At 36.9% G+C, this 27,803-nt stretch overlaps 1 protein-coding gene across 2 annotated transcripts; it reads left to right on the plus strand.

Annotated features, from left to right (window-relative positions):
• Positions 1 to 418: 418 nt before the first annotated feature.
• Positions 419 to 27,387, plus strand: LRIT3 (leucine rich repeat, Ig-like and transmembrane domains 3). 2 transcript variants are annotated; one of them, XM_082389170.1, is made up of 5 exons: positions 419 to 544; positions 3,278 to 3,750; positions 21,548 to 21,853; positions 23,179 to 24,056; positions 27,318 to 27,387. In XM_082389170.1, the coding sequence occupies exons 1-5, from the start codon at positions 429 to 431 to the stop codon at positions 27,327 to 27,329; spliced, it is 1,785 nt and encodes a 594-aa protein (XP_082245296.1). In that variant the 5' UTR covers positions 419 to 428; the 3' UTR covers positions 27,330 to 27,387. The 2 variants fall into 2 exon arrangements, with proteins under 2 accessions (XP_082245296.1, XP_082245295.1); XM_082389169.1 differs by lacking the exon at positions 27,318 to 27,387 and having other exon boundaries at positions 23,179 to 24,351.
• The last annotated feature ends 416 nt before the right edge of the window (positions 27,388 to 27,803 follow it).

Here is a 27,803-nt window from a genome sequence, read left to right on the forward strand (position 1 = left end):
AAAGCAAAAAGTAAAATTTGTAATGTTATAACCTTCAAATAATATACAGTGTTTTCTAACATCTGCTAAGACATTGAATTATTTTGAGCATTATGTGTATCTTCAAGGTGTAGTAACAATTACTTCTATAGGAAAGGGATTTAACAGGCAGTTTCTTGTAAATCTAGATATGGACAACTATTGAAATTTTTCTGACATGTGTTTGATGTTCATTTCTCTTAGAATGTGTTACTTTGCTGAAACCATATTCAAAGGCTCGGTCGATTGATCCCCTGCAAGATACACTTGAAGGTTAAGTAACTACAGATCTCATCTAATCCCGTGTAATCTTCTGTTACTAAATGGCCGCTTGTATTCCTGGCACACCAGTTTCTGAATGCTTAGGATTTGGTTTTTACCTTTTGTCCAGATAACCTCTAAAAGGAGCCATGCGTCTCTTTGCAAGTCTGTGCGTTGCGCTTAGCTTTTTGGCAAGAGTGAGCTGTCCGTGTCCTTCACGGTGCACCTGTGATTATCATGGCGGAGATGACGGCCTGGGATCGAGGTACGCTTCTCTCCTTGCTACTAAGCGTTCTGATGATTCCGAGGAAAAGGACTCAAACCAGATGGCCTTGTTTTGAAAGCAAATTGTTGATCAGAAGTCAGAGAAGAGAAGATTTAATCTAGATAAGCTTTAACGTAATTGTGTTAATCCTGGTTGCCTGCTCCTTCACGTTTTCATTTCGAGCAGTTTAACTCCTTCAAAGCCCCTCAGATTATTTGAGACTCTCAAACACATTCCGTGTTAATAAAATATTCATTGCACTTGTATTCACAAAATGAACCTTGCAGGAGGTCAAACCACTGAAATGCGTGTGACCAGTTCAGCCTGAATATAGAAAGCACGAGAGGGCAGGGCCGATCAGAAGGTGTGTGACATGCCCAGATCATCTGCTTCCAGTGTTTTCCATTTCATTTTGAGGATTATTCATGGCAACTGGATAGACCTTAGGAAGTAGGAAGGACGATCACATGAGTGAAGTTAGAGAGGTTCATAATCAGAATTTCTCATTTTAAGGTATTGGAGTTTGAAAGAAATGGGTCCACACTTTGTGTTGCAGACACTGTGGGACCTTACAGAAGTTACTTAACCTCTGTGTTGCTTTAAAATCTACTTGTGGATTGAGAATAAGTATTTATTTATAATATGCATGAATCCTTTTAGATAGAAGTTAAATGCAAAACAGAATTCTTGTTGGCTAAACATAGTAAACCTTGATTTTTTTTTTGGAGAGGATATTAATAACAAAATCAGATTTTTTTGTGACTCGGTTGAAGTGAACAGTGAGGCTCTTAGAGTAATTTGTTAAAAGAATCGCTCAATTTATATCTTACAACTTTATACAAATAAATAATAATAATTAACACGTATTTTTATGTAGTTTGTCTTGTTATCGTATAAAATTTACTAACTCTTGGTATCTCTTTGAGATAGTCACTAGGTGGTTAAAGACAGTGAGAAGAATGTAACAATTTAAAGACCTACTTGGCAAAAGTATGCTGCAGTTAATGACTCAGATCAGGCTCCCTTTGAGAAAACAGTCACAGAAATGTTTCCTTCTTCATGGTGGCCCCATTATTGATGGATTTTATAAAAATCGTAGCATGTTATGCCTGACAAGAACTCCAGAAATAATCTGGTTTGACCACTGTCATTTTTAAATGAATAAACTAAATCATACAGAGACTGAATGGCTTGTCCGAGGTCACAGCATTGAGTTGCTGCAGTGACTGCCTGACAAAGACGCTAGGTCTTTGAGCTTCCAATCCAGGCTTTCCTCCATTACAGCACACTGGAACGCTGACTTAATGAGGAGAAGCTGGATCATTCTGCTATAAAGTAGCACTGAAATTTGTGATTCAGAATAGAGATGAAGAGTGAGAGGTGTACCTAGAGAATTCCAATGATGCTATAGGCTCTTCTCCTAAAGTTAAAGAGAGGAGATGACGTGACCAGTACATTGCTTATGCCTCTTCCCTCTCTTTACATTATAGCCTGGCTTTAAAACTTCACGGATTTAATGTGATGTGTTTTACTGAATGGCCGCTTTATTATTATTATTTACTACATGTGTAATGTATTATAATTTAGATGATGCTTTGCAAAACGTTTTATTGTTCACTTTCAGCGATCCAGTGGGACTGAATATATAATGGGAGATAAATAGGTCTTTGTTTTCAGGTTTAAATGAATCTAAATTTTCTGATTTTTCATACTTTACACCCACACATGGGACAGGCTTGTTTTTCTATGCCTGTTTTACACGTGCCACTAAACAAGACCACGATGTGACTTGCTCAAGGTCACCTAAATTAGTGAGTGGTAAAAAAAAATAAACTTGCAGTTCCTGGTTTATTCCTTAGGCTAAAAGCAATGCACAGGTCACATTGTTAAAATAGGGCTTAATTTTAATCAGCTAGTATGAACACTTGCTGTTTCCTTTCCCTTCCTACCTTCCTTCCTTTTTTTCTTCCTTTCTCTTGTGCTCCTCTTTAAAAGGATCAATTTATAACTTCAGTAGGGGATTCTTTTAAAATGGGCCATTTCCTGAAGAGGTTAAGAGTGTGCACTTTGGAGCTGGACAGTTGTGGGTCTGAAAGGTGGTTGTGTAACCACTAGCTCTGTGATCCTGGGAAGTTACCTAATGTTGATGGGCCTCAGTTATTTTATCTGTAAAAATGAGATTGAAGATAATAATAGCAAATACCCATTAAGTGCTTATTATGTGCCAGGAAGGTGTAAAGTTTTCCATCCATTTCAATTAATCATCATAACAGTGCCATGTGGGAAAATGAGTTGAGAGATTGGTAAAGTGGCTTTCCATGGCCACAAAGGAGGTGATAGAGCTTAGATTCAAACCAAGATCAGCCTGACCTTAGAGCTGGTGCCTTTACCTATTACCCAATATTCAACTCATTGGGCTGTTGTGATGATTAAATACAGGGATAGATGTGATGTGTATTGTACAGGCCTGACGCATAAAGAGCTCAGGTTGAATCACATGAAATTGCTGATATTTGATTGTTTTTAACCTACAGAAATGACCATTTCATATAGTTCAGCCTAGAAGAAAGTGATGATATTGACAAATTATTAATGAATAGTTTAGCCAGGCTGAATAGGTATTTTGTGCAAACCAGTAGGGAATGAAAAATTCGATGCTTGTTTCAAATAAGTATTATTTTTTTCAAATGAGTCTCAGAACACACGTTTTCTTCCATTGCTCTGTGACACTAGGTCTGTGCTATGTAGTGACCTGGATATGAACGAGGTACCTACAAACTTCCCCGTGGACACTGTGAAGCTTCGCATAGAGAAGACCGTTGTCCATAGGATCCCGGCCGAGGCCTTCTACTACCTGGTGGAGCTTCAGTACCTCTGGTTGACCTATAATTCTGTGGCCAGCCTTGACACCAGCAGCTTTTACAACCTAAAGCAGCTGCATGAGTTGCGCTTGGATGGAAATTCTCTGGCTGCTTTCCCTTGGACATCTCTGAGGGACATGCCCCGTCTGAGGACCCTGGATTTGCACAATAACAGAATAACCAGTGTGCCAAACGAGGCAGTCACGTATCTGAAGAACCTTGCCTACTTGGATTTATCAAGCAACAGATTAACCACACTGCCGCCAGATTTCCTGGAGAGCTGGTCCCACTTAGTTACAACATCATCCAGAAGCCTGGACCTTTCAGCAAGAAGAATTATTCTTGGTAAGATCACAGCCTCTGGGCTTCTCAGATCCAGATGATTTGCTCTGTATACCTTCAGTTGTGCAGTATTTTCATGTCTATTGAATTCGTTGTTTTACTCTATACTTGCACTTTTGATGGAATAGTACTTTATCATTTGACCTAGTCAGTTTACCCATCTGCCCTGTGTAAGGTGTAATGGCTCTGTTTGTGTCTGTGCACGAGCGTGCATGTATTTGTGTGTGCATGTATGCATCCATGTGTGTGGAGTGAGGGCAGCAGTGTATGTTTGTGTGTGTTGGGGGAGGGAAGGGAATTGGCCTCATAAACTGAGAGACTAATGCTGCTCTTAGAGAACCTGGAGAAGAGTGACAAAATCTACCAACCTGCACTGATTCTCATGAGCTCACCAGTGCTCCATACTCTGCCACAGCCAACCTTTTGCTCTGGTCTCTTTTCAGCCCTTCATCAGGCTCTTCAGGAGTGGGAGAAGGGCATCTGCATCTTTATGAGGTAGCAGTGGTTTAATTGGTTTAATTATTTAGGAAGTGTATCTTCCAAATATTCTTAATTTAAAAAGAACTAGTCTAGACACCAGTTATTTTACTGGCCCTAAATGGGTATCCTAATGGGTCTGGTCTCTTAGTTTAGCTGTGATTAGTTTTGTGTATTTTGATCCTAACTTCTTTTAGGTTCTATGGGTATTTGTCTTGCATTTTAACATGTAAGCTCCTTCTAGCAAACACTTCTCTCTTTTTTGTGTGTCTTCCCACAGTGCTTTGCACGGTGCTCTGCACATGGTGAATGCCCAGTAAATGTGGTTGCCCGATTGAAATCAGTGAACTGAGACCCTTCTCAGCGGTATCTGTGGGCAGTGAGGCCTTTTCCACTTTTGTATGAGACATAAGCCTGAGGCTTTGACCAAGCAGTTTGATTTGCTAAAGTTTTGTTCACCCAATAAGGCTGTGTTGTTATTTCACAAGTTATGTCCATCATGGCTGCAGAAGAGGTTATAGTTCTCAGAAGGATGAAAGAAATTCTGAGTGTTTGGCCAGTGAAATGACTTATAAGACTTTGGAATGAGAAACAGCTAGATGTTAAGAAATTGTCCCAGAAATTCCTCCCAATATCACTTGCCAAATATTTGCTGAGATAAAGAATAAATAAAATACAAGATAAATCTGAGATTTTTTTTGATAAAAAGAAAAGTACTACATATTTTATAATAACCATAAATGGAGTATAACCTTTAAAAATTTTGAATCACTATATTGTATACCTGTAGCTTATATAATATTGTACCTTAGCTATACTTCCATAAAAAATTTTCTAACTGAAAAGAAGAGAAAGTATTGTGACAACACTTAAATTGCTTTAGCATTACTTTTGTTGAAATGTATATGCATTTTAGTGCTTATGAAACTAAAAATATGAATAATAAGAACCAGATAGAGAAAAGGTCAAATAAATTTTTCTTACACAGCTATTTCTTGTTTTTCCCACTATCTATCTAGTCCTTCAAACATTTTTGATTAGAAAATAAAAGAGGTATTGTAGGATGGGTTAGAGAAAAAAATTAGTTTAATTTAACAATAGTTGTGGAGTCCTTAAAATATACACTCTAATAGGAACTATGCAAACCCATACTGTAGCATATATTTACTTTATTCTAGTCACTAATTTAATCCTTATGAGTAAGACTAATGGCTAGAAATTTTCTTAACTTAAACATTGAGATTTTATTTCTCTACATATTTTTAAAAGTTTCTTTGGATGCAATTCTTGGTTCTAATAAAATTACCCAATGGAGACATATAGTAGAAAATAAAATCAAATTACTAAATTGCTATTAATAGCTCTCTAATGATTAGTTCCTAATATTAATATAAATAATTTATAGAACATTAATATTTTTCACTTGTGAGTTAAATCTGAATGAGAACTTAGGGATCAAATGGGAAAGGGTTATGAAATTTCATTGTCCATGGAGATAAACAGCTTTATGTTTTAGGGTTTAGATTCTTTTTAAAAAATTATATGTTTCAGGTGTACAGCATTATAATTCAACATCTGTATACTCTATGAAGTGATTACCACAACAAGTCTAGTTACCATCCATTACTGTACAATCGACCCCCTTCATCCATTTTGCCAACCCACCCCCCTGTTCCCCTTACCCGTTGGTAACCACTAATATGATCTCAGTATCTATGAGTTCATTTCTCTTTTATTTTGTTTGTTTTTTTTTCAATTCCACATATGAAATGATACAGTACTTCTCTCTGTCTGACTTATTTCACTTAGCATAATACCATCAAAGTCCATCCGTGTTGTCAAAATGGCAGGATTTCATTCTTTATTATGGCTAAATAGTGTTCCATAGTATGTATATATACCACATCTTCTTTATCTATTCATCCATCGTTGGACATTGGGTTGTTTCCATATCTTGGCCATTGTAAATAATGCTGCAATGAACATAGAGTGCATATATCTTTTTGAATTAGTGTTTTTGCGTTCTTTGGATAAATACCCAGAAGTGGAATAGCTGGGTCATATAGTAGTTCTGTTCTTAATTTTTTGAGGAATCTTCATACTGTTTTCCATGTTGGCTGTACCAATTTACAGTCCCACCAACAGTGTATGAGAGTTCCCTTTTTTCCACATCCTCTCCAACATTTGTTACTTCTTGTCTTTTTGGTAATAGCCATTCTCATAGGTGTGAGGTGGTATCTCATTGTGGTTTTGGTTTGCATTTCCCTAATAATTAGTGATACTGAACATCTTTTCATGTGCCTGTTAGCTATCTCTATGTCTTCTTTGTAAAAAATGTCTATTCAGATCCTCTGCTCATTTTTTAATCAGGATGTTTATTTGTTATTGTTGTTGAGTTGTATGACTTCTTTATGTATTTTGGAGATTAACCCCTTATCGGATATATGATTTACAAATATCTTCTCACATTCAGTAGGTTGCCTTTTTGTTTTGATGATGGTTTCTTTTGCTGTGCAGAAGCTTTTTAGTTTAGTTCCATTGGTTTATTTGTCTTTTTGTTTCCCTTGCCTTTGGAGTCAGATCCACAAAAACATCACTTAGACCAATGTCAGTGAGGTTACCACCTATGTTTTGTTCTAGGAATTTTATAGTTTCAAGTCTTACATTCAAGCCTTTAATCCATTTTGAGTTAATTTTTGTGTATAGTGTAAGATAGTGGTCTAGTTTCATTCTTTTGCATAAGGCTGTCCAGTCTTCCCAACTCCATTTATTGAAGACTGTCCTTTCTCCTTTGTGTGTTCTTTACTCCTTTGTTGTAAATTAATTGTCCACATGTATGTGGGTTTATTTCTGGGCTCTCAGTTCTGTTCCATTGATCTTCATGCCTGTTTTTGTGCTAGTACTATACTCTTTTGATTACTATAGCTTTGTAGTATTATTTGAAATCAGGGATCATAATACCTCCAGCTTTGTTCTTTCTCAAGATTGTTCTGGCTATTTGGGATCTTCTGTGTTTCCATACAAATTTTAGAATTATTTGTTGTAGTTCTGTGAGCTATGCCATTGGAATTTTGATTAGATTGCATTGAATCTATAGATTGCTTTGGGTAGTATAGACATTTTAATAATACTAATTCTTCCAATCCATGAGCACAGGATATCTTTCTATTTATTTGTATCATCCTCAATTTATTTCTTTAGTGTCTTACAGTTTTCAGTGTACAGGTCTTTCACCTTCTCAGTTAAGTTTATTTTTAGGTATTTTATTCTTTTTGATGCAATTGTAAATGGGATTGTTTTCTTAATTTTTCTTTCTGATAGTTTGTTATTAGTGTATAGAAATGCACAGATTTCTGTATATTGACTTAGTGTCATGTGACTTTATTGAATTATTTATTCTTTTTTTGGTGGTTCTTCAGAGTTTTCTATATATAGTGTCATGTCATCTGCAAATAGTGATAGTTTTGCTTCTTCCTTTTTAGATTTGAATGCCTTTTATTTATTTATTTATTTCCTTTTTTTTTTTTTTCCTAATTGCTGTGGCTAGGACTTCCAATATGGTGTTGAACAAAAGTGGTGAGAGTGAGCTTCCTTGAACTGTTCCTAATCTTAGAGGAAAAGATTTCAGCTTTTCATCCTTGAGTATGATGTTGACTGCCAGTTTGTCATATATGGCTTTTATTATGTTGAGGTACCTTCCCTCTATACCTATTTTGTTGAGAGTTTTTATCGTAAATGGATGTTGAATTTTGTCAAAAGTTTTTTCTGCATCATTGAGATGATCATGTGACTTTTATCCTTCATTTTGTTAATGTGATGTAATCATTGATTAACTTGTGGATGTTGAACCATCCTTGCATCCCTGGAATAAATCCCACTTGATTATGTTGTACGATCCTTTTAATGTATTGTTGGATTTGGTTTGCTAATATTTTGTTGAGGAAGGGTTCAGATTCTTTAAAAACTAATGTGAAAATACTTTTAGTGCAACATTAAATTTATGTAATTGTATATAAAGCATGATCACTGTTTTAAAATTTGCAAAGAAAAAGACTGAAAAGTTACACTAATTGGTTAACTATTCTCTTTGATATCTTTTTGCTTTTCTGTATTTTCAAAGTGTTCTGCAATGATCATGCATTACTTTTTAAATCATGATAATAATCATGATAATAAATAACAAAAGATATTTTGAAACATGTCCAGCCATGTGTGGCAGCTGACCTTAGCAAAGTCATGACTACTATGTAACAAAAGGGGAAAAGAAGTGCTACCCTCTCAAAAGAAGACTAGTTCATGTGTGTGAATCACACACAGAAAACTCAGTTTTCACATCTGGAAAATGGAGATGACAGGATTTATTCCATCTTGCTAATAGGAATGTAATGAAATGTTGAGTTTATGTGATAGTTCTTTAGAATATAAAGTGGACAGTCTCTGAGGCTATGATTTTAGATCAACAACAATCTATAGCAGCTGTGACTGAGATGTGAGTGTCTTATAAAGAAAGATTTTTCTAGTTTGGCTTTTTTGTTATTTTTAACTATATTTGAGTCCTCCAATTTCATCATTAAAATATGGTAATAAGAACCAGCTCTAGATTTTCTAGAACTCAGCGTTTAACTGTAGCAATTATATCTTTCCAGGTACCCTGTAGAATTTACCTTTGTACTAATATAATGGGATACATTCTGTTTCCATTTCATTTTTATTGGCCTATGTTTATTGCTGTTAACAGATTCTATTTGTAATAATAAATAGTAATAGCTAATATTGATGGAATGCTTACTCATGGCCAAAAAGTTTATGGATATAACTTCTTCTAGTCTCACTCCATGGTAAGTACCATTTCATCCCCATTTTACAGATGAAGAAATGAGGCACAAGTTAAAACACTTGCCCAAAGTCATTTATCACATAGTGATGGAGCTGGGGTTTGAATACAAGCCATTTGGTTCTAGAACCCATGCTCTTCCCCACTCCTTTGTAATGCAAGGTATGTAATAATACTAGAATTATGTTCCTCATATATCTTATTTTACTGATCTCTTTAAATCATATATTTATTTAATAAAAAATAATTTAGGGAGAGGCTTTTCAATTACTTCCTCTCTCTTCTGTGTGAATAAAAATATCAACCTAATAAAATTGTCCTTTAATGTATCTGTAAAAATGTAAACTAGTGTCCTGCAAATGAACATTTAAATTAACTATGAAACTAGATTATTGATTTGCAATACAGGTAAATTTCCATGGCCTCTTTTTCAAGAATAAGGACATATTTACACAGGCAAACTCTGCAAGGCCTATCACTGTATGTCTTGGAGGTAAAAACCTGCAGTAGCAGAGAGTATAAAATGCTTTTTTGGTCCTTTTTACTGGTACCCAAATTTGCTCCATGGTAAAAGAGCTCTTCTATTCAGAAAGGGGTTTGCCAGAAGGGCAGTGGTGGCCCTGAGTATTCCCGCAGAATTCTGTAAAATGGCATTTTTTTAGTTCGACGAATACTTCTCAGTCTCTGTTGGTGTGCCTGCTCTTTCCTAGGCATGGAGGAAACAAATTCACACAGTTAAGCCTTACTTCTTGCCAGACACTCTTCTGAGGACTGCCTGGCATTATCTCAGCCTTTAGGACAGCCCCATGAAGTGGGTCTGTAATTGTCATCACCTTGTTTTTCCAGCTGGTAAAGAGGCAGAGTCAGCTTCAACTTCACAGTCCGTCTCCAGAGACATCACTCTTTTATTTAAAAAAATTTTTTTAAACATTTAATTTTATTTTTTTGCCATGCCACGCGTCTTATGGGATCTCAGTTCCCTGACCAGGGGTTGAACCCGGGCCACAGCAGTGAAAGCCTGGAATCCTAACCAGTAGGCCACCAGGGAACTCCTTAAATTTCTTTTAAATTGAGGAATTGAAGTATCATTTGCATACAGTGGATTTTAAGTGTACAATTTGGTAAATGATGATAAACATACACCTGCACAAAATGCACACCCTCATCAAGATACAGCAGTGGTCCCCAATCTTTTTTGGCACCAGGGACCAGTTTCATGAAAGACAATTTTTCCATGGATGTAGGGTCGGGGTGGGGGATGGTTCAGGAGGTAATGAGAGCGATGGAGAGCGATGGAGAGCGGTGGGGAGCGGCAGATGAAGCTTTGCTCGCTTGCCCACCACTCACCTCCTGCTGTGCAGCCCAGTTCCTAACAGGCCGCGGACTGATATCGGTCCGTGACCTGGGGGTTGGGGACTCTTGATATACAGAATATTTTCATCACCCCGGAAAGTTCCTCTGTGCCCCTTCTCAGTCAATTTCCCCCCACCCCAGGGAACTACTATTTTTACTTCTATTACCATAGGTTAATTTTGCCTGCCCTAGAATTTCATGTAAATGGAATCATTTAAGAGGCACTCTTGTGCCTGGCTTCTTTCACTCAGCATTATGTTTTTGAGATTCATCCATGTTGTTGCATGTATCGGTAGTTACTTATTGCTGAGTCATATTCAATTGTATGATTGTACCAATTGTTCATCTTTTCTCCTGTTGTTGAACACATGAGCTGTTTCCAGTTTTTAGCTATTATGAATTAAGCTGCTATTAACATTTTTGTGCATAGCTTTTTGTAGCATATGTTCTCATTTCTCTTGGATAAATTCCTAGGATTGAAGTTGTTAGGTCATAGGATGGCTATATATGTAACGTTTTAAGAAACTGCCAGAGACTTCCCTGGTGGAGCAGTCATTAAGAATCCGCCTGCCAATGCAGGGGACGTGGGTTTCATTCCTGGTCTGGGAAGATCCCACATGCTGCAGAGCAACTAAGCCTGTATGCCACAACTACTGAGCCTGTGCTCTAGGGCCCATGAGCCACAACTACTGAGCCTGCGTGCCACAGCCACTGAAGCCTGTGCGCCTAGAGCCCATGCTCTGCAACAAAAGAAGCCACTGCAATGAGAAGCCCGCGCACCAAAACGAAGAGTAGCCCCAGCTCGCCGCAACTAGAGAAAGCCCACGCTCAGTAACGAAGACCCAACGAAGCCAAAAATAAATAAATAAATAAAATAAACAGCAGACATTTATAAAAAACAAAAAGAAGAAGAAGAAGAAACTACCAGTATTCCAAAGAGGTTATACTGTTTTACACTCCCCCTAACACAGTCTGCTTGCCCCATATCCTTACCAATGCTTGATGTCAGTCTTTCTCATTTCAGTCATTCTTGGGAGTAGATACGTCAGGGAGTGGTTTCACATTTTCATTTTAATTTGCATTTCCCTGATAAGTAATGGTATTGACAGTTTATATTTCCTTATTGTCCATTGGTATATTTCTTTATAATTTTTTAAGGTTGTTTGTCTTTTTATTATTGAATATGAGTCTTTTATCAGTTGTATGCATTACGAATATTTTCTCAAGTCTGGGGCTTGTCTATTCATTTTCTTCATGGAGTCTTTGGTAAGAAAGTTTAAATTTCTTTTTTGTTTAATAGATCTTTTTTGGAGTATAATTGCTTCACAATACTGTATTCGTTTCTGTTGTACACCAAAGTGAATCAGCCATATGCATACATATGTCCCCATATCCCCTCTCTCCTGAGCCTCCCTCCCATCCTCCCTATCCCACCCCTCTAGGTCATCACAAAGCACTGAGCTGATCTCCCTGTGCTATGCTGCTGCTTCCCACTAGCTAACTATTTTACATTTGGTAGTGTATATATATCCATGCCACTCTCTCACTTCGTCCCAGCTTATACTTCCCCCTCCCCGTGTCCTCAAGTCCATTCTCTATGTCTGCCTCTTTATTCCTGTCCTATTCCTAGGTTCTTCAGAACCATTTTTTTTTTTTTTAAGATTCCATATATATGTGTTAGCATACAGTATTTGTTTTTCTCTTTCTGACTTACTTCACTCTGTATGACAGACTCTAGGTACATCCACCTCATTACAAATACCTCCATTTCATTTCTTTTTATGGCTGAGTAATATTCCATTGTATATATGTGCCACATCTTCTTTATCCATTCATCTGTCAATGGACACTTAGGTTGCTTCCATGTCCTGGCTATTGTAAATAGAGCTGCAATGAACATTGTGGTACATGTCTCTTTTTGAATTATGGTTTTCTCAGGGTATATGCCCAGTAGTGGGATTGCTGGGTCATATGGTAGTTCTACTTTCAGTTTTTTAAGGAACCTCCATACTGTTCTCCATAGTGGCTGTATCAATTTACATTCCCACCAACAGTTCAAGAGGGTTCCCTTTTCTCCGTACCCTCTCCAGCATTTATTGTCTGTAGACTTTCTGCCCATTTTTTAACTGGATTGTTTGTTTTTTTGATATTGAGCTCCATGAGCTGTTTGTATATTTTGGAGATTAATCCTTTGCCTCTTGTTTCATTTGCAAATATTTTCTCCCATTCTGAGGGTTGTCTTTTTTGTCTTGTTTATGGTTTCCTTTGCTGTTAAGTCCCATTTGTTTATTTTTGTTTTTATTTCCATTACTCTAGGAAGTGGGTCAAAAAAGATCTTGCTGTGGTTTATGTCAAAGTGTTTTTCCTATGTTTTCCTCTAAGGGTTTTATAGTGTCTGGTCTTACATTTAAGTCTAATCTATTTGGAGTTTATTATTGTGTATGGTTTTAGGGAATGTTCTAATTTCATTCTTTTACATGTGGCTGTCCAGTTTTCCCAGCATCACTTATTGAAGAGACTGCCTTTACTCCATTGTATGTTCTTGCCTCCTTTGTTATAAATTAGGTGCCCATATGTGTGTGGGTTTATCTCTGGGCTTTCTATCCTGTACCATTGATCTGTATTTCTGTTTTTGTGCCAGTATCATACTGTCTTGATTACTGTAGCTTTGTGGTATCGTTTGAAGTCGGGGACCCTGATTCCTCCAACTCCGTTTTTCTTTCTCAAGATTGCTTTGGCTATTCGGGGTCTTTTGTGTTTCCATACGATTTGTAAAATTTTTTGCTCTAATTCTGTGAAGAATGCCATTGGTAGTTTGATAGGAATTGCATTGAATCTATAGATTGCTTTGGGTAGTATAGTCATTTTCACATTATTGATTCTTCCAATCCAAGAATATGGTATATCTCTCCATCTGTTTATGTCATCTTTGATTTCTTTCATCAGTGTTTTATAGTTTTCTGAGTACAAGTCTTTCACCTCCTTAGGCAGGTTTATTCCTAGGTATCTTATTCTTTTTGTTGCAATGGTAAATGGGAGTGTTTCCTTAATTTCTCTTTCTGTTTTTTCGTTGTTGATGTATAGGAATGCCAGAGATTTCTGTGCGTTAATTTTGTATCCTGCAACCTTACCAAACTCACTGATTAGTTTTAGTAGTTTTCTGGTGGCATCTTTAGGATTTTCTATGTATAGCATCATGTCATCTGCAAACAGTGATAGTTTTACTTCTTTTCCAATTTGTATTCCTTTTACTTCTTTTTCTTCTCTGATTGCCTTGACTAGGACTTCAAAAACTAGGTTGAATAAGGTGGCAAGAGTGGACATCCTTGTCTTGTTCCTGATCTTAGTGGAAATGCTTTCAGTTTTTCACCATTGAGAATGATGTTTGCTGTGGGTTTGTCATATATGGTCTTTATTCTGTTGAGGTAGGTTCCCTCTATGCCCATTTTCTGGAGAGGTTTTATCATAAATTGGTGTTAAATTTGGCAAAAGCTTTTTCTGCATATATTGAGATGATCATATGGTTTTTATTCCTTAATTTGTTAATGTGCTGTATCACATTGGTTGATTTGCATATATTGAAGAATTCTTGCATCCCTGGGATAAATCCCACTTGATCATGGTGTATGATCCTTTTAATGTGCTGTTGGATTCTGTTTGCTAGTATTTTGTTCAGGATTTTTGCATTTATGTTCATTGTTGATACTGGTCTATAATTTTCTTTTTTTGTGATATCTTTTTCTGGTTTTGGTATCAGGGTGATGGTGGCTTCGTAGAATGAATTTGGGAGTGTTTCTCCCTCTGCAATTTTTTGGAAGAGTTTGAGAAGGATCAATGTTAGCTCTTCTCTAAATGTTTGATAGAATTGGTCTGTGAAGCCATCTGGTCCTGGACTTTTGTTTGTTGGAAGATTTTTAATTATGGTTTCAATTTCATTACTTGTGATTGGTCTGTTTATATTTTCTAATTCTTCCTGGCTCAGTCTTAGAAAATTGTACCTTTCCAAGAATTTGTCCGTTTCTTTGTGGTTGTCCATTTTATTGGCATAGAGTTGTTTGTAGTAGTCTCTTACAATCCTTTGTATTTCTGCAGTGTCAGCTGTGATTTCTCCTTTTTCATTTCTAATTTTATTGATTTTCGTCCTCTCCCTTTTTTTCTTGTTGAGTCTGGCTAAGGGTTTATCAATTTTGTTTATCTTCTCAAAGAACCAGCTTTTAGTTTTATTGATCTTTGCTATTGTTTTCTTTGTTTCTATTTCATTTATTTCTGCTCTGATCTTCATGATTTCTTCCCTTCTACTGACTTTAGGTTTTCTTTGTTCTTCTTTCTCTAGTTGTTTTAAGTGTAGGGTTAGATTGTTTATTTGAGATTTTTCATGTTTTTTTTTTTTTCAATTAATTTATTTATATGTGGCTGTGTTGGGTCTTCGTTGCTGTGCACGGGCTTTCTCTAGTTGCGACGAGTGGCAGCTACTCTTTCTTGTGGTGCGTGGGCTTCTCATTGCGGTGGCTTCTCTTGTTGTGGAGCATGGGCTCTAGGTGCATGGGCTTCAGTAGTTGTGGCATGTGGGGTTCAGTAGATGTGGTTCATGGGCTCTAGAGAGCAGGCTCAGTAGTTGTGGCTCACAGGCTTAGTTGCTTTCCAGCATGTGGGATCTTCCCAGACCAGGGCTCGAACTTGTGTCCCCTGCATTGGCAGGCAAATTCTTAACCACTGCACCACCAAGCAAGCCCTTTTCTTGTTTCTTGAGGTGAGATTGAATTGCTATAAACTTCCCTCTTACAACTGCTTTTGCTGCGTCCCATAGGTTTTGGGTTGTCGTGTTTTCGTTGTCATTTGTTTCTATGGACTTTTTAATTTCTTCTTTGATTTCTTCAGTGATCTCTTGGTTATTTAGTAGTACACTGTTATCCTCCATGTATTTGTGTTTTTTACAGTTTTTTTTTCCTGTAGTTGATTTCCAATCTCATAGCCATGTGGTCAGAAAAGGTGCTTGGTATGATTTCAGTTTTCTTAAATTATCCAAGGCTTGATTTGTGACCCAAGATGTGATCTATTCTGCAGAATGTTCCGTGTGCACTTGAGAAGAAAGTGTATTGTGCCACTTTTGGGTGGAATGTTCTATAAATATCAATTAAATCTATCTGGTCTATTGTGTCACTTAAAGCTTGTATTTCCTTATTTATTTTCTGCTTGGATGATCTGTCCATTGGTGTAAGTGGGGTGTTAAAGTCCCCTACTATTATTGTATTACTGTCGATTCTCCTTTCATGGTTGTAAGCATTTGCCTTATGTATTGAGGTGCTCCTATGTTGGGTGCATAAACATTTATAATTGTTATATATTCTTGGATTGATCCTTTGATCATTATGTAGTGTCCCTCCTTATCTCTTGTAACAGTCTTTATTTTAAAGTCTATTTTATCTGATACAAGTATTGTTACTCCAGCTTTCTTTTGATTTCCATTTGCATGGAATATCTTTTTCCAGCCCTTCACTTTCAGTCTGTATGTGTCCCTACGTCTGAAGCGGGTCTCTTGTAGACAGCATATATATGGGTCTTGTTTTTGTATCCATTCAGCCTGTCTGTGTCTTTTGGGTGGGGCATTTAATCCATTTACATTCAAGGTTTTTATCAATATGTATGTTCCCATTACCATTTTCTTAATTGTTTTGGGGTTTTTTTTGTGGGTCTTTCTCTTCTGTTGTGTTTCCCGCCTCGAGAAGTTTCTTTAGCATTTGTTGTAAAGCTGGTTTGGTGGTGCTGAATTTTCTTAGCTTTTGCTTGTCTGAAAAGCTTTTGATTTCTCCATCGAATCTGAATGAGATCCTTGTTGGATAGAGTAATCTTGGTTGTAGGTTTTTCTTTTTCATCACTTTAAGTATATCCTGCCATTCCCTTCTGGCCTGCAGAGTTTCTGCTGAAAAATCAGCTGATAACCTTATGTGGATTCCTTTGTGTGTTATTTTTTGTTTTTCTCTTGCTGCTTTTAATATTTTTTCTTTGAATTTAATTTTTGTTAGTTTGATTAATATGTGTCTTGGTGTGTTTTTCCTAGGGTTTATTCTGTATGGGACTCTCTGTGCTTCCTGGACTTGGGTGACTATTTCTTTTCCCATGTTAGGGAAGTTTTCCGTTATAATCTCTTCAAATATTTTCTCAGACCCTTTCTTTTTCTCTTCTTTTTCTGGGACCCCTATAATTCGAATGTTGGTACATTTAGTGTTGTCCCAGAGGTCTCTGAGATTGTCTTCAATTCTTTTCATTCTCTTTTCTTTATTCTGCTCCTGGCAGTTATTTCCACCATTTTATCTTCCAGCTCACTTATTCATTCTTCTGCCTCAGTTATTCTGTTATTGATTCCATCTAGTGTATTTTTCATTTCAGTTATTGTGTTGTTCATCTCTGTTTGTTTATTCTTTAGTTCTTCTAGAACTTTGTTAAACATTTCTTGTATTTTCTCAATCCGTGCCTCCATTCTATTTCTGAGATTCTGCATCATCTTTACTATCATTACTCTGAATTCTTTTTCAGGTAGATTGTCTATTTCCTCTTCATTTATTTGGTCTTGTAGGTTTTTACCTTGCTCCTTCACCTGTGTCATATTTTTTTGCCATCTCATTTTTTTTTTTTTAATGAGTGTGTTTGTGTTCCTGTCTTACTAGTTGTTTGGCCTGAGGCTTCCAACACTGGAGTTTGTAGGCTGTTGGGTAGAGCTGGGTCTTGGTGCTGAGATGAAGACCTCTATGAGACCTCACTTCCGTGAATATTCCCTCGGATCTCAGGTTCTCTGTTGGTCCAGTGGTTCGGACTCAGAGCTCCCGCCGCAGGAGATTTGGCCCAACCCCCAGCGGTGCACTTGAGGTTCCTCCCGTCTCCTTGGGCATCAGGGTCCCCCACCAGCGGCTGGCAGGTGCCCTAGTTGTGGGGAGATACTAACTCAGTGTCTTCCCACACCACCATCTTGACTCCGCCCTTCAGAAAGTTTAAAATTTTGATGACATCCCATTTATCAGTTTTTCCTTTTATAGTTAGTGATTTCTGTGTCCCATCTAAGAAATATTTGCTTACCTACAGGTCACAGAGATATTCTTCCTTTATAGTTTTAACTTTTATAGTCAGTTTTTAGCTTTATAGTCTTAGCTTTTACGCTTATGACTGTGACCGAGCTCAAAATAGTTTTCGAGTATAGTGTGAGGTAGGGGTTGAGGTTTATTTGTTCCCAAGCAGATGTCCAGTAGTTCTAGCACCATTTGTTGAAAAGAGTTTACTTTCCCTTTTGAATTGTTAAGTATAACTGCCTCCTCAAAACTGACTGAGGCATGGATTTTGCCTTCAAGAGCTTATAGTCTGCAGAATAACTTTTGTACTAGAATTTATCGCTGACTTTTCATAAAGAATAGCACATCCAACTACTGTGATGCATGAAAAACATTACTCTTTGGAAAAGGGACAAGGCAAAGTTCTTTTGCCCCATCCAAGAATAGTTATATAAAATAAATTACTTAATGCAAATTGCTGATTGTGGTTGGTGCTTTGCCTTGAAGGAATGCAGTACAAGTAATAGTTTAACTTCAGAGAGTTCTTGTACTTTGTCCCCAGAAGAAAAAACACTTGAATGTGTTCAGCCCTCAGATTACTATTATTATTCGGGCTTTAAAAGTTGTACCCTTGACCTTAGATATTTCATAGCTTGAATAAATATTTTAGTTTTGAGGGATTTAAAAATATTTACTCCTGGTTTACATAACTTTTAGATATAACCAATTGGATTTGTTTTTAAGAGAATTTTGTTTCACCATTAACACATTTTTATAATAGTTTCAAAGCATAAATGAAAATGTTAGTTTTATAGCTCTTGATCTTTCCCTTTAATAGACATTTATGCTCCAGACATCGCTACTTTAACATTTCTTACTTGTAGATGACAGCACTTACAGCTGCCACCCATGCTCTAGATGTTTTTAGGTGACAAAGAGATGAGTTATGGTGGAAGAAGTATTAGACTAGGAGGCTCAAACACGTGGGACTTAGGACTCTAAGCTACTTACAAAGTCAAGGCAGTACTTTCTTTGTGCCTTAATGTCTGGTATGAAATTGGACGAATCATACTAGCTTCCCAAGGTCAGTATAAAACATATACACAGTTGTTGAGAATGAGAGCTTTAAGATCAGGATATCGAGGTTCAAATCCTGACTGCATCCGGTTGTGTGACCTTGGGCAGATTCCTTTACTTCCCTGAGCATTTTCTCATCTTTAAAATGAGGATGATACTAATATTATCCACCTCATGCTATTGTGAGGATTGAGATAGACAAACGCTTTAGCATGGTCTCTCTCTTTTCCATCGTCTCTCACATTTCTTTTGTGAACAGAGGTAGACACTGTGACTGCCTTTTGTTCTAAACTGTCTTTTCAAGAGATACCACTTTGGAAAGCAGAGCTATATCTCCCTCTAGAGCAAAGGGTAGATACGCTTACTACCCAATATAATAAAGATAATGTCTCCTTCCAGAACTGTGATTAATAAATTATTCTTCATCTTTGACTAGGAGTCTTGTATCTTCTACCAATATCCATAAAATGGTGGCAAACTGGGATGAGTTGGTCACCCTAAAGTAGGGTAAAGTGTCGACCCTTTACAATTCTTGATAAGTGCAGTATTTGCCACATAGGAAGCAACCAATAACTGTCATCTTGTGTTATTATTTTATTTTATTTTTAAAAATTTTATTGAAGTATAGTTGATTTACAATGTTGTGTCTAATTTCTGCTGTACAGCAAAGTGATTCAGTTATACATATATATATTCTTTTTCATATGGTTTATCACAGGATATTAAATATAGTTCCCTGTGCTATACAATAGGACCTTCTTATTTATCCATCCTATATGTAATTGTTTACATCTGCTAATCCCAAACTCCCAGTCCTCCCCCTGCACCTCCCCTACCCCTTGGCAACCACAAGTCTCTTCTCTATATCTGTAAGTCTGTTTTTGTTATTATCTTATAAGAAAAAATCTGACATACCAATTCAAAGTGTTTTGAAAGTATGAAGCGTTCTACACATGTTAATTATTTATTTATTTTTTAAGCAATTAAAACAAATTTTTTTTTAAATTAATTTATTTTTTGGCTGTGTTGGGTCTTCATTGCTGCATGCGGGCTTTCTCTAGTTGCGGTGAGCGGGGGCTACTCTTTGTTGTGGTGCATGGGCTTCTTATTGTGGTGGCTTCTCTTGTTGCAGAGCATGGGCCGTAGAGTACGTGGGTTTCAGTAGTTGTGGCATGTGGGCTCAGTAGTTGTGGCTCATGGCCTTAGTTGCTCTGTGGCCTGTGGGATCTTCCCAGACCAGGGCTCAAACCCATGTCGCCTGCATTGGCAGGCAGAGTCTTAACCACTGCACCACCAGGGAAGTCCCTACACATATTAATTATTATATAACAGAGTGAATTTGATGTTTGTTGGCAGGTTGAGTAGAATTTAAATCAGTGTTAGAGAACTGCTCATAGATTCACAGAACTAAATGTAAGAGGAAGAAGGTCAAGGTAATTCACCCATGAAAGAAAAGAAGTTTCCAATATGGAAGATAATAATAACAGCAGACTTTACCAATACTGGCAGAGAAATATGAACCACTCACAAAATGCTGTTTTAATAAAAATAGCCATAAACAGAAATCTAGATTTTATGAATGGACAGTTAAATCTTCCACCAGGGTTAGATTTTTTTAAACTTGCTGTTCTGTCTTTTCTCCTTACAAATCAATGTACAATTCACTCCACAACCACAAATCTTTTTGAGATGAATCTTTTCCAACCTTGGGCTTTTTATGTAAGGCTGATATGGGACATCACCCTTAAGATCCTTAGGGAGATTTTTGTCTGACTGAATGCTCTGGAGCACCATCTTAGATTCTTCTGAGATCTTAGCAACTGATTGTATAGAACCACCCACATGGATTTGACTTTTATTCTGAAGCCCTTTCTTAATCTGAGAATTTTGGAGAGGCTGGGTGTAAGAAACAGTTTTATTATTGAACTTAGCAAGTTTTAGTTCCTTTACATTTAACGGTTCTTCCTTCAGCTGTTGTCTCTCCTTTACATTTTACTGTGAGCAGCAAGAGGACACCAAGCAGCAGTTTCAACACTGTGTAGAAATATCCTTAGTCAGAACATTAATTTCATTGAGTACGTTTTCTACTTCCCATGTTAACCACAGGTGATAGTGTTGCTAAACCTTCTGCTACTCCATAACAATGGTGCCTTTTCCTCTAGTTTCCAATAACATTTTTCTCACTTTTCTTTAAGCTTTCACTGATAGCCTCTTTGAAGGACACAACACTTTGGCTAACAGTTCTGAAAGCTGAGGCAGATCCTGAAGGCATTTGCAACTGGAGGCTGTCAGCTAACTGTATTCCCTGCGGCTGATCCTCTCTTGAAAGGGGATTTGAGCAGTGCACCTCCATGGCCACCACATGTAACATTCATGCCAAGCCATGTTCTACCAGTTTTTCTAATCTTGTCTCCTAACAGTGCCTGCATCTCACTCTATACTTTTGCTACAACAACTTGTACTACCTCAATATGCCTTAAAATCACACAAAATCATTACATATTGCAGGCTGAGTTAGGTGCCTCGCAGCACCCTATAATAATACTTATAATAATATAAATACTTTCATGGCACCCTAGAAATCTATCACTGTATTTATGTCATTCTTTGGTACTTGGATTCAAATCTCGACTCTGACACTGCTTAGCTAAATGACTTTGGTCAAGTTATTTGGTTTCTCTGTGTCTCAGCTTCTTCATCTTTACAATAGGGAAATAATATTCTTTTCATAGAATTGTTGGGATTAAATCAGTTAATACAGGTCAGTGCTTAGAACAGAGCCTAGGACAGAGTAAATGTTCCATAACTGTTAGCTATAATCATTAATGATCTGAACTGACAAGATATATTGATTTAGGTAGCTGGAGTGCAGAGCAAAACTGACAGAGAGGTGACTCTGATCCTTCAAAGCACTTATGTTTTTAGGGCCACAGTGCAGAAATGCCATCCCACGAGGCTGTGATATAAACAGAAGTCATCAGGAAAACCTTTATCAATCTTTTCCTCCCTTCTGGTCTAGGCCTGCAGGACAACCCATGGTTCTGTGACTGTCACATTTCCAAAATAATGGCATTGTCAAAAGTCGCTGACCCTGTGGTAGTACTTCTCGATCCACTGATGGTTTGTAGTGAACCGGAACGCCTCACAGGGATTTCGTTTCAGCGGGCTGAGCTGGAGCAGTGTCTGAAGCCATCGGTGATGACCTCGGCCACCCAGATCACGTCTGCTCTGGGCAGTAACGTTCTGCTGCGGTGTGATACCACTGGCTACCCTACCCCGCAGCTCACCTGGACCAGACCAGACAGCTCGCCAGTTAATTATACAGGTATCTTCTTAATTCAGGCCTTTGAAACAAGGAGTTTACAAATGACTGAACTTAATCTTATGTTTTTGTATGATTTGAGATTGGCTAGTTATTTCTAATAAAATATGGTAAGATTGTTGAATGGAAGAAATTTGAAAGGTACACTTTATTGATTAATATTTTCCTCAGTTTGTCTGATTAACTATGTAGATGAAATTAGACAATCTGATTTCCTTCTTAGATGGAAAACAACATGATGCAGTGGATGGATGGTTGCAGATAAGGCCTTTGTCTTTATCTTTCCTCCATCATCTTGGATACTGCTCACTTTAAAATGTATAACAATTACAATTTCCTTCAAGGGAATTTCAAACAAGTTTCTTATTTTCAAATGATTATTCAAATAATAAATTACATAGGAACTTTATTATGAGGCAAAAAGTGTAATTTTTAAAAATATTGATTACACGGGTTTTTAGATCCTACTATGACCAAATCAATTTTTTGGCCTTAGTTTCAATAGTGATATTCTAATGAGTAAAGGGATATATTTTTAAAACTCTTCCAAATTAAATTTAAATTGAGGCTGAAATAATGAAACCTGATAGAATTTTTTTTAAAATGTCAAGGCCTAAGCCCACAGTTTAAGGTTAAATTTTGGGCTACTGAAATACCACTCTGCATATTATTATTCTTCAGAAAGCTTCAGAAATCAAGACAGAAAGGAAATATGTTCAGATTTTAGTGTTTAGGAAATTAAAATTCCAATTTTGCAAACACTATGTATTATTCCATAAATAAAAAACCTCATTGTTTACTTGTTTATCTAAATTAAATATACTGTGAAAGATAAGAATAGAAATTATGACTCCTCCATGCCAGAAAATGGTCCACTATGCCTTCTGACTATGTGGATAGTTAACACTTTATTACAATGAAAAAATATTTTGAGAAATATTTAAGTAAGGTCTTGTGATAAACATTTTACAGAATCACAGTGGGTTAAAATTGGAAGGGATATTTGAAATCACTTTGTCTTATCTCCTTATTTTAAAAATGTGGAAACAGAGGCCTAAAGACACTAATTGGCTTGTCTAGAATCACATAAGAAATTAAACAACATATTTCCCATAGAAACTTCATGACACCCAGAATGTCCTACACTTCCATATAAACCATTTACAGAACCATCACCTGCAATCAGAGACTTGCAGCGTGCCATTTCCCTCTTGGCTTATGTGAGAGGTATGCGTGTAGAACCAGAAATTGTTGCCTTTTGAGTTGGCATGTTGCGTGAATCTTTTCTTTCTTTTATCTCACAGATTATGCATTTTTCTTTCTTCCAGTAATTCAGGAATCTCCAGGGGAGGGAGTCAGATGGTCCATAATAAGCTTGACAGGCATTTCTTACATGGACGCTGGGGATTACAAATGTAAGGCCAAAAATTTGGCTGGGATGTCAGAAGCTGTGGTTACTGTGACAGTGGTTGGTGTTGTCATGACCACCATATCATCAGAAACTTCTGAAAGAAGAACTGGGGATCACCCTGAGCAAGAGGTCCAGCTGGGATCTAGAACATCTGCATCTCTACCTGGTTCATCATCGTCTCCCTGGCCTTATTCCTCCTCTTCTTCCTTCCCAGCTTCTTCCACTTTTCTTCCTACTTCTACTTCATCTCCTCCCTCCACTGCTTCCTTCTCCTTATCTCCTTTCTTCTCCTCCATTGTTTCTTCAGCCACAACTCCAAGCACTAGAATATCTACAAGCACTATCATGGCCAGCCGTCAGTCACTCCACCCAGATGGGAAAAGAAATGTCAAGGTGGAGACGGGTAGTGGTAAGCTTCCCCCAGCTAGTGCAAGTAAAAGAGAAGAGTTGGCATTGTTGGATCAAGCCCTGCCGATGGAAACGAATGCCACAATAGAAAATCTCCAGGTAGTCAGCGAAACTGAAGAAAGCGTGATCTTGATGTGGAACACCATTAACACCACGCAGAATTTGGAAGTGACTGTGTTGTATTCCAAGTATGGTGAGAAGGACCTGCTACTGCTTAATGCAGACTCCAGCAAGAACCAAGTCACCATAACTGGCTTGTTGCCTGGTTGGCAATATATAGCATGTGTCTGTCCAAAAGGAATGCCTCCCCAGAAAGACCAATGTATCACCTTTTCTACTGACAGAGTTGAAGAAGAAGGTGATTTTCAAGGGTCTTTCCTTATGGTGGTGAGTGGTGCTGCCTGTGTTGTTGTCTTGCCATTAATTTTTTTCCTGTTGTACAAAGTTTGCAAACTTCAGTGTAAGTCAGACTCCCTCTGGGAAGATGATTTGGCGAAAGAGACTTATATCCAATTTGAAACTCTGTCCCCCAGGTCTCAAAGTGTAGGGGAACTTTGGACGCGAAGGCCCAGAGACGATTCAGAAAAATTGCTGCTTTGCTCTAGGTCAAGTGTGGAATCTCATGACTTTTAAAAGTGAGGGTTCTAGAGCAGAGTATTATTGCTAAGGTTTTACAGCTCAGGCAAATGTGAGCTCCACAAAATTTCTTTCACAAAATTAAGGATCTAAGGGTATAGTTGACCCTCTGTTTGGATGACTTTTGGACACTTTCTTATCCTCATGAAAATCACAAATGGAGTGCTTTTAAGTGTGCTTTAAAAAAGTCATGAGACTTCTGAACTGAAAAGACAAATAGTTTTGATTTTTGTTGTGGAGAAAATGTCCACAGAAATAATTTTCAGGGTAGTGCTAAGTAAGTTAATATATTTTAGGATAATGTTTTAGTTCTTAAAAATAAATTCATGTGAAAATAGTCATAAAAAGTAAACTCTGAATTTTAAAAAGATGGTTTTTTGGGCAGTGAAGGAAGTTTAGTATAATGAGCTAAGCCTTGATGTTCATTCTTGTTCAGAGTGCTTTATGGCATTTGCTGTGCACATTTGCTGCCATTGCCTCGTAGGTGAGAGCGGAATAGTACAGAATTTTGCGTTCACTAAGGTTAAATGCAACCCCATGGACAGGGAGAGCTCTAGCTCTTGGTACCATTATGCATTGCAATACAGTATAGTGGTATTTATATTGCAAGGAAGAAAAAATTTTCCCTTAGAAATATAGGTACTAGCAAAAATAAGTTTAAAAAGAGGATCATGGAATAGTAAGGCCATTTTGAAGATGGTAACTGTTGCATTCTAATACATCTGCTAACAGACTGTATGGGGTCTTTTTTAAAAATGTGCTCATTTTAAGACAATCTCTTTAATATTTTGTTATATACTCTTCTTTTCCCCTTCCCTCTTTTCTTCTCTCCCTCCGTCCCCTTACTTCCTTCATTTCTTTTTTTTCCTTCTGCTTTGTCAGAAGATATTCAGGTAGCCAAAGGACCACAGCTAAAGTGTTTGTCTTTTGCCATGTTATATTTTGATTACCTGAATAGAGGGAAGAACTTTGAAAGTCTTTTAGATCCCAAAAGGATGTTTTAGGATTTTGAAAGAGCAAATTCAGTGGATTTATTTAGTCAAACTCTAGGTTAAAAACATCAGGGAAATTGAATTGGAGTGGGTCACATGATTAGATAGGAAAGGGGCTTCATAAATAAAATTTAGTTTTTTAAAAGAAGTTTTTTTTCACCATATTTACTAAAGATTATATTCCCTTTACATTGAAGATTTTGGAGTGTAGAACAGATTTATACAGGTGTGTCAGGAGTCCTGAAATATGCTGAGAAGCAAGTTCTATATTTTATATAAGAAACAAATTGGCTTTAATTTGTTTGTAACACATTGTGGAAATTATAACACAAGCAGCTGGAGAATGAAAAACTGCTCATTCCAAATGGCTTTTAATTAAAAAGAAAAAGAGAATTCTAGTTTAGCCATAATCTGCATATCAGAAGAAGACAAGCATGGAGGGATGGCCTGCTCAGAACTCCCAAACATCCCCTTCTTGTCTCCTTTCCTTTCCTTTCCTTTCCAGCCTCTTTGTCCTTGGTGCTTTTATCACTATGTGCATTGTCTAATGATCTAACAGTTTTTAATTCAGTATTCATTGTTAGGATTTTTTGTTTGAAAAATACCTTTTAAAGACGGTTTTGTGTTTAACTTCAACTTATGTTAGATAATTTATTTTAAATTTAAGGATTACAAAAATGTGCATTTCTTTACTCTAAAGACATCATGGAATTTCATTGCCATATTTAAAATGCTCATATAAACAGACTGCCAAAATACTACCACATTAGAAATAGTGTGGGAGAATGTTACAGACTACTGAGCCAAAAGACATCCAGATTGTACAAAGGCAGGTTATTTGTCAAGAAAGGAGACTTGGACCATCCTAATGAGATAAATTACTGACTGCTCTCATAATTAAAGTCAAGTGAAGCCTGGACTTAATTTTGCCCAGTGTGGAAAAGGTAATTGGTGGTGTGAAGGGGATAGGAACAGCAGGAGAAAGCACCTTTGTCATCCTCAACTTGGACTTGGCACACGAGGTGAGTTGCAAGTAATTTGTTACTCATAGTAAGATAAATTAAATTATAAATCATCTACTTTCTAAAAATACATACGTTTGAACGTAGTCAAGGTTATCCTGATGATATTATTGCTCTTATGTTCTTACAGTATGCTTCCTTGAGTGGGAGAGAAAGGTTGACGTTATAGCAAGTGGCATGGAATTCCACATAAGCAACAGCCTGTTTATCAATGTCACCATATGCATTGTGAAGAGTACTCATGAATGATAGATAGCAATATATGTGGTAATTAAATATGATTACGATATTTTACTTTCAGACAAAATATGTTTGAGGTTGTAAGACTCAGGATACATGGTGAGGGTGTGTCACATGTGAGGCTATCATCAGTAATGTGCTATGACATAAAAGATGTTGAGAACTCCAAGCAAATAGTTCATAATGGCCAGAAAAGCAAACCCTAAATAGAGTCAGACAGGTGCCTTGGGAAACTTTTGCAAAAAGTTCAAAGAAAAAAATTTTGACCCAGGGACTTGAGTCTCAAAAAGGGATTATGGCTAACAAAGAGAGATTTAAACACACACACACACACACACACACACACACAGACACACACAAACTGCTGAATAATTATGAAATAATTCTAATAAAATGGAAGAAAGCTTAGGAAAGTTGAATGGCTATTTAGTAATCTCAAATTTCAAATGATATATATAAAAGGTATAAAGAAGGAAGAATGGCCAAGGATGAGTATAGAAATTAGCAAATTTATTATAAAAGTGTCATAAATTAAGTCCCCAAATAAATCAAGGCCAAAAAAAAAAAAATGGTCAAGCTGACCAGAAGGAACTATAAGACTTGGGTTTTTTTTAGTCAAAAATAACAAGGAAATAATAAGTCTACTGCTTAGAGATGATAACAGAAGGTATATCAGAGAAGTAGCAGAATCATTTAACTCCTATTTTTCCTTCTCTCTTTCCCATCCCTTTCTTTCCCTCTTTCCTTCCCTTTTCTAGATGGGTTTTTAAGCTGAATATGGAGAACAAATTATGAGAAGTGGGAATTTCAGCCCAAGATAGATAAGGGATTAGTAAACTAACTCCAATTAAAATGAGGCCAGATATATTAGGTACCAGGGTGGTAACAGAATTTTCAGCCATAATCTCAGAGCTCCTGTTTTTGAAAAGTATTTGAAAAGTCATGACAGATAGGAGAAATACTGCAAGACCACAGATGGGTAAGTTTCATCTTTATTTTTAAAGAGGGAACTAGGGTGGATTCTGGAAATTATAGACAACTTGATTCATGTTTACAGATTTGACAATAGGTTGTTAAAAGTCTTGTTTTTGAGCATGCAGAAATGAATGTTATGGTCATTAGGAGCCAACAAATGTCAACCTAGGAAAAGGTTTGATAAACTAAAATGGTTTATTTTTAGGTTACTAAGCTGATAGATAAAGGACTGCTTGAAAATCGAATAGCAGCTAGTTACTGATGTTTAT

Source organism: Balaenoptera borealis (assembly GCF_965194805.1).
Source record: "Balaenoptera borealis genome assembly, chromosome: 4".
NCBI lineage: Eukaryota > Metazoa > Chordata > Mammalia > Artiodactyla > Balaenopteridae > Balaenoptera > Balaenoptera borealis.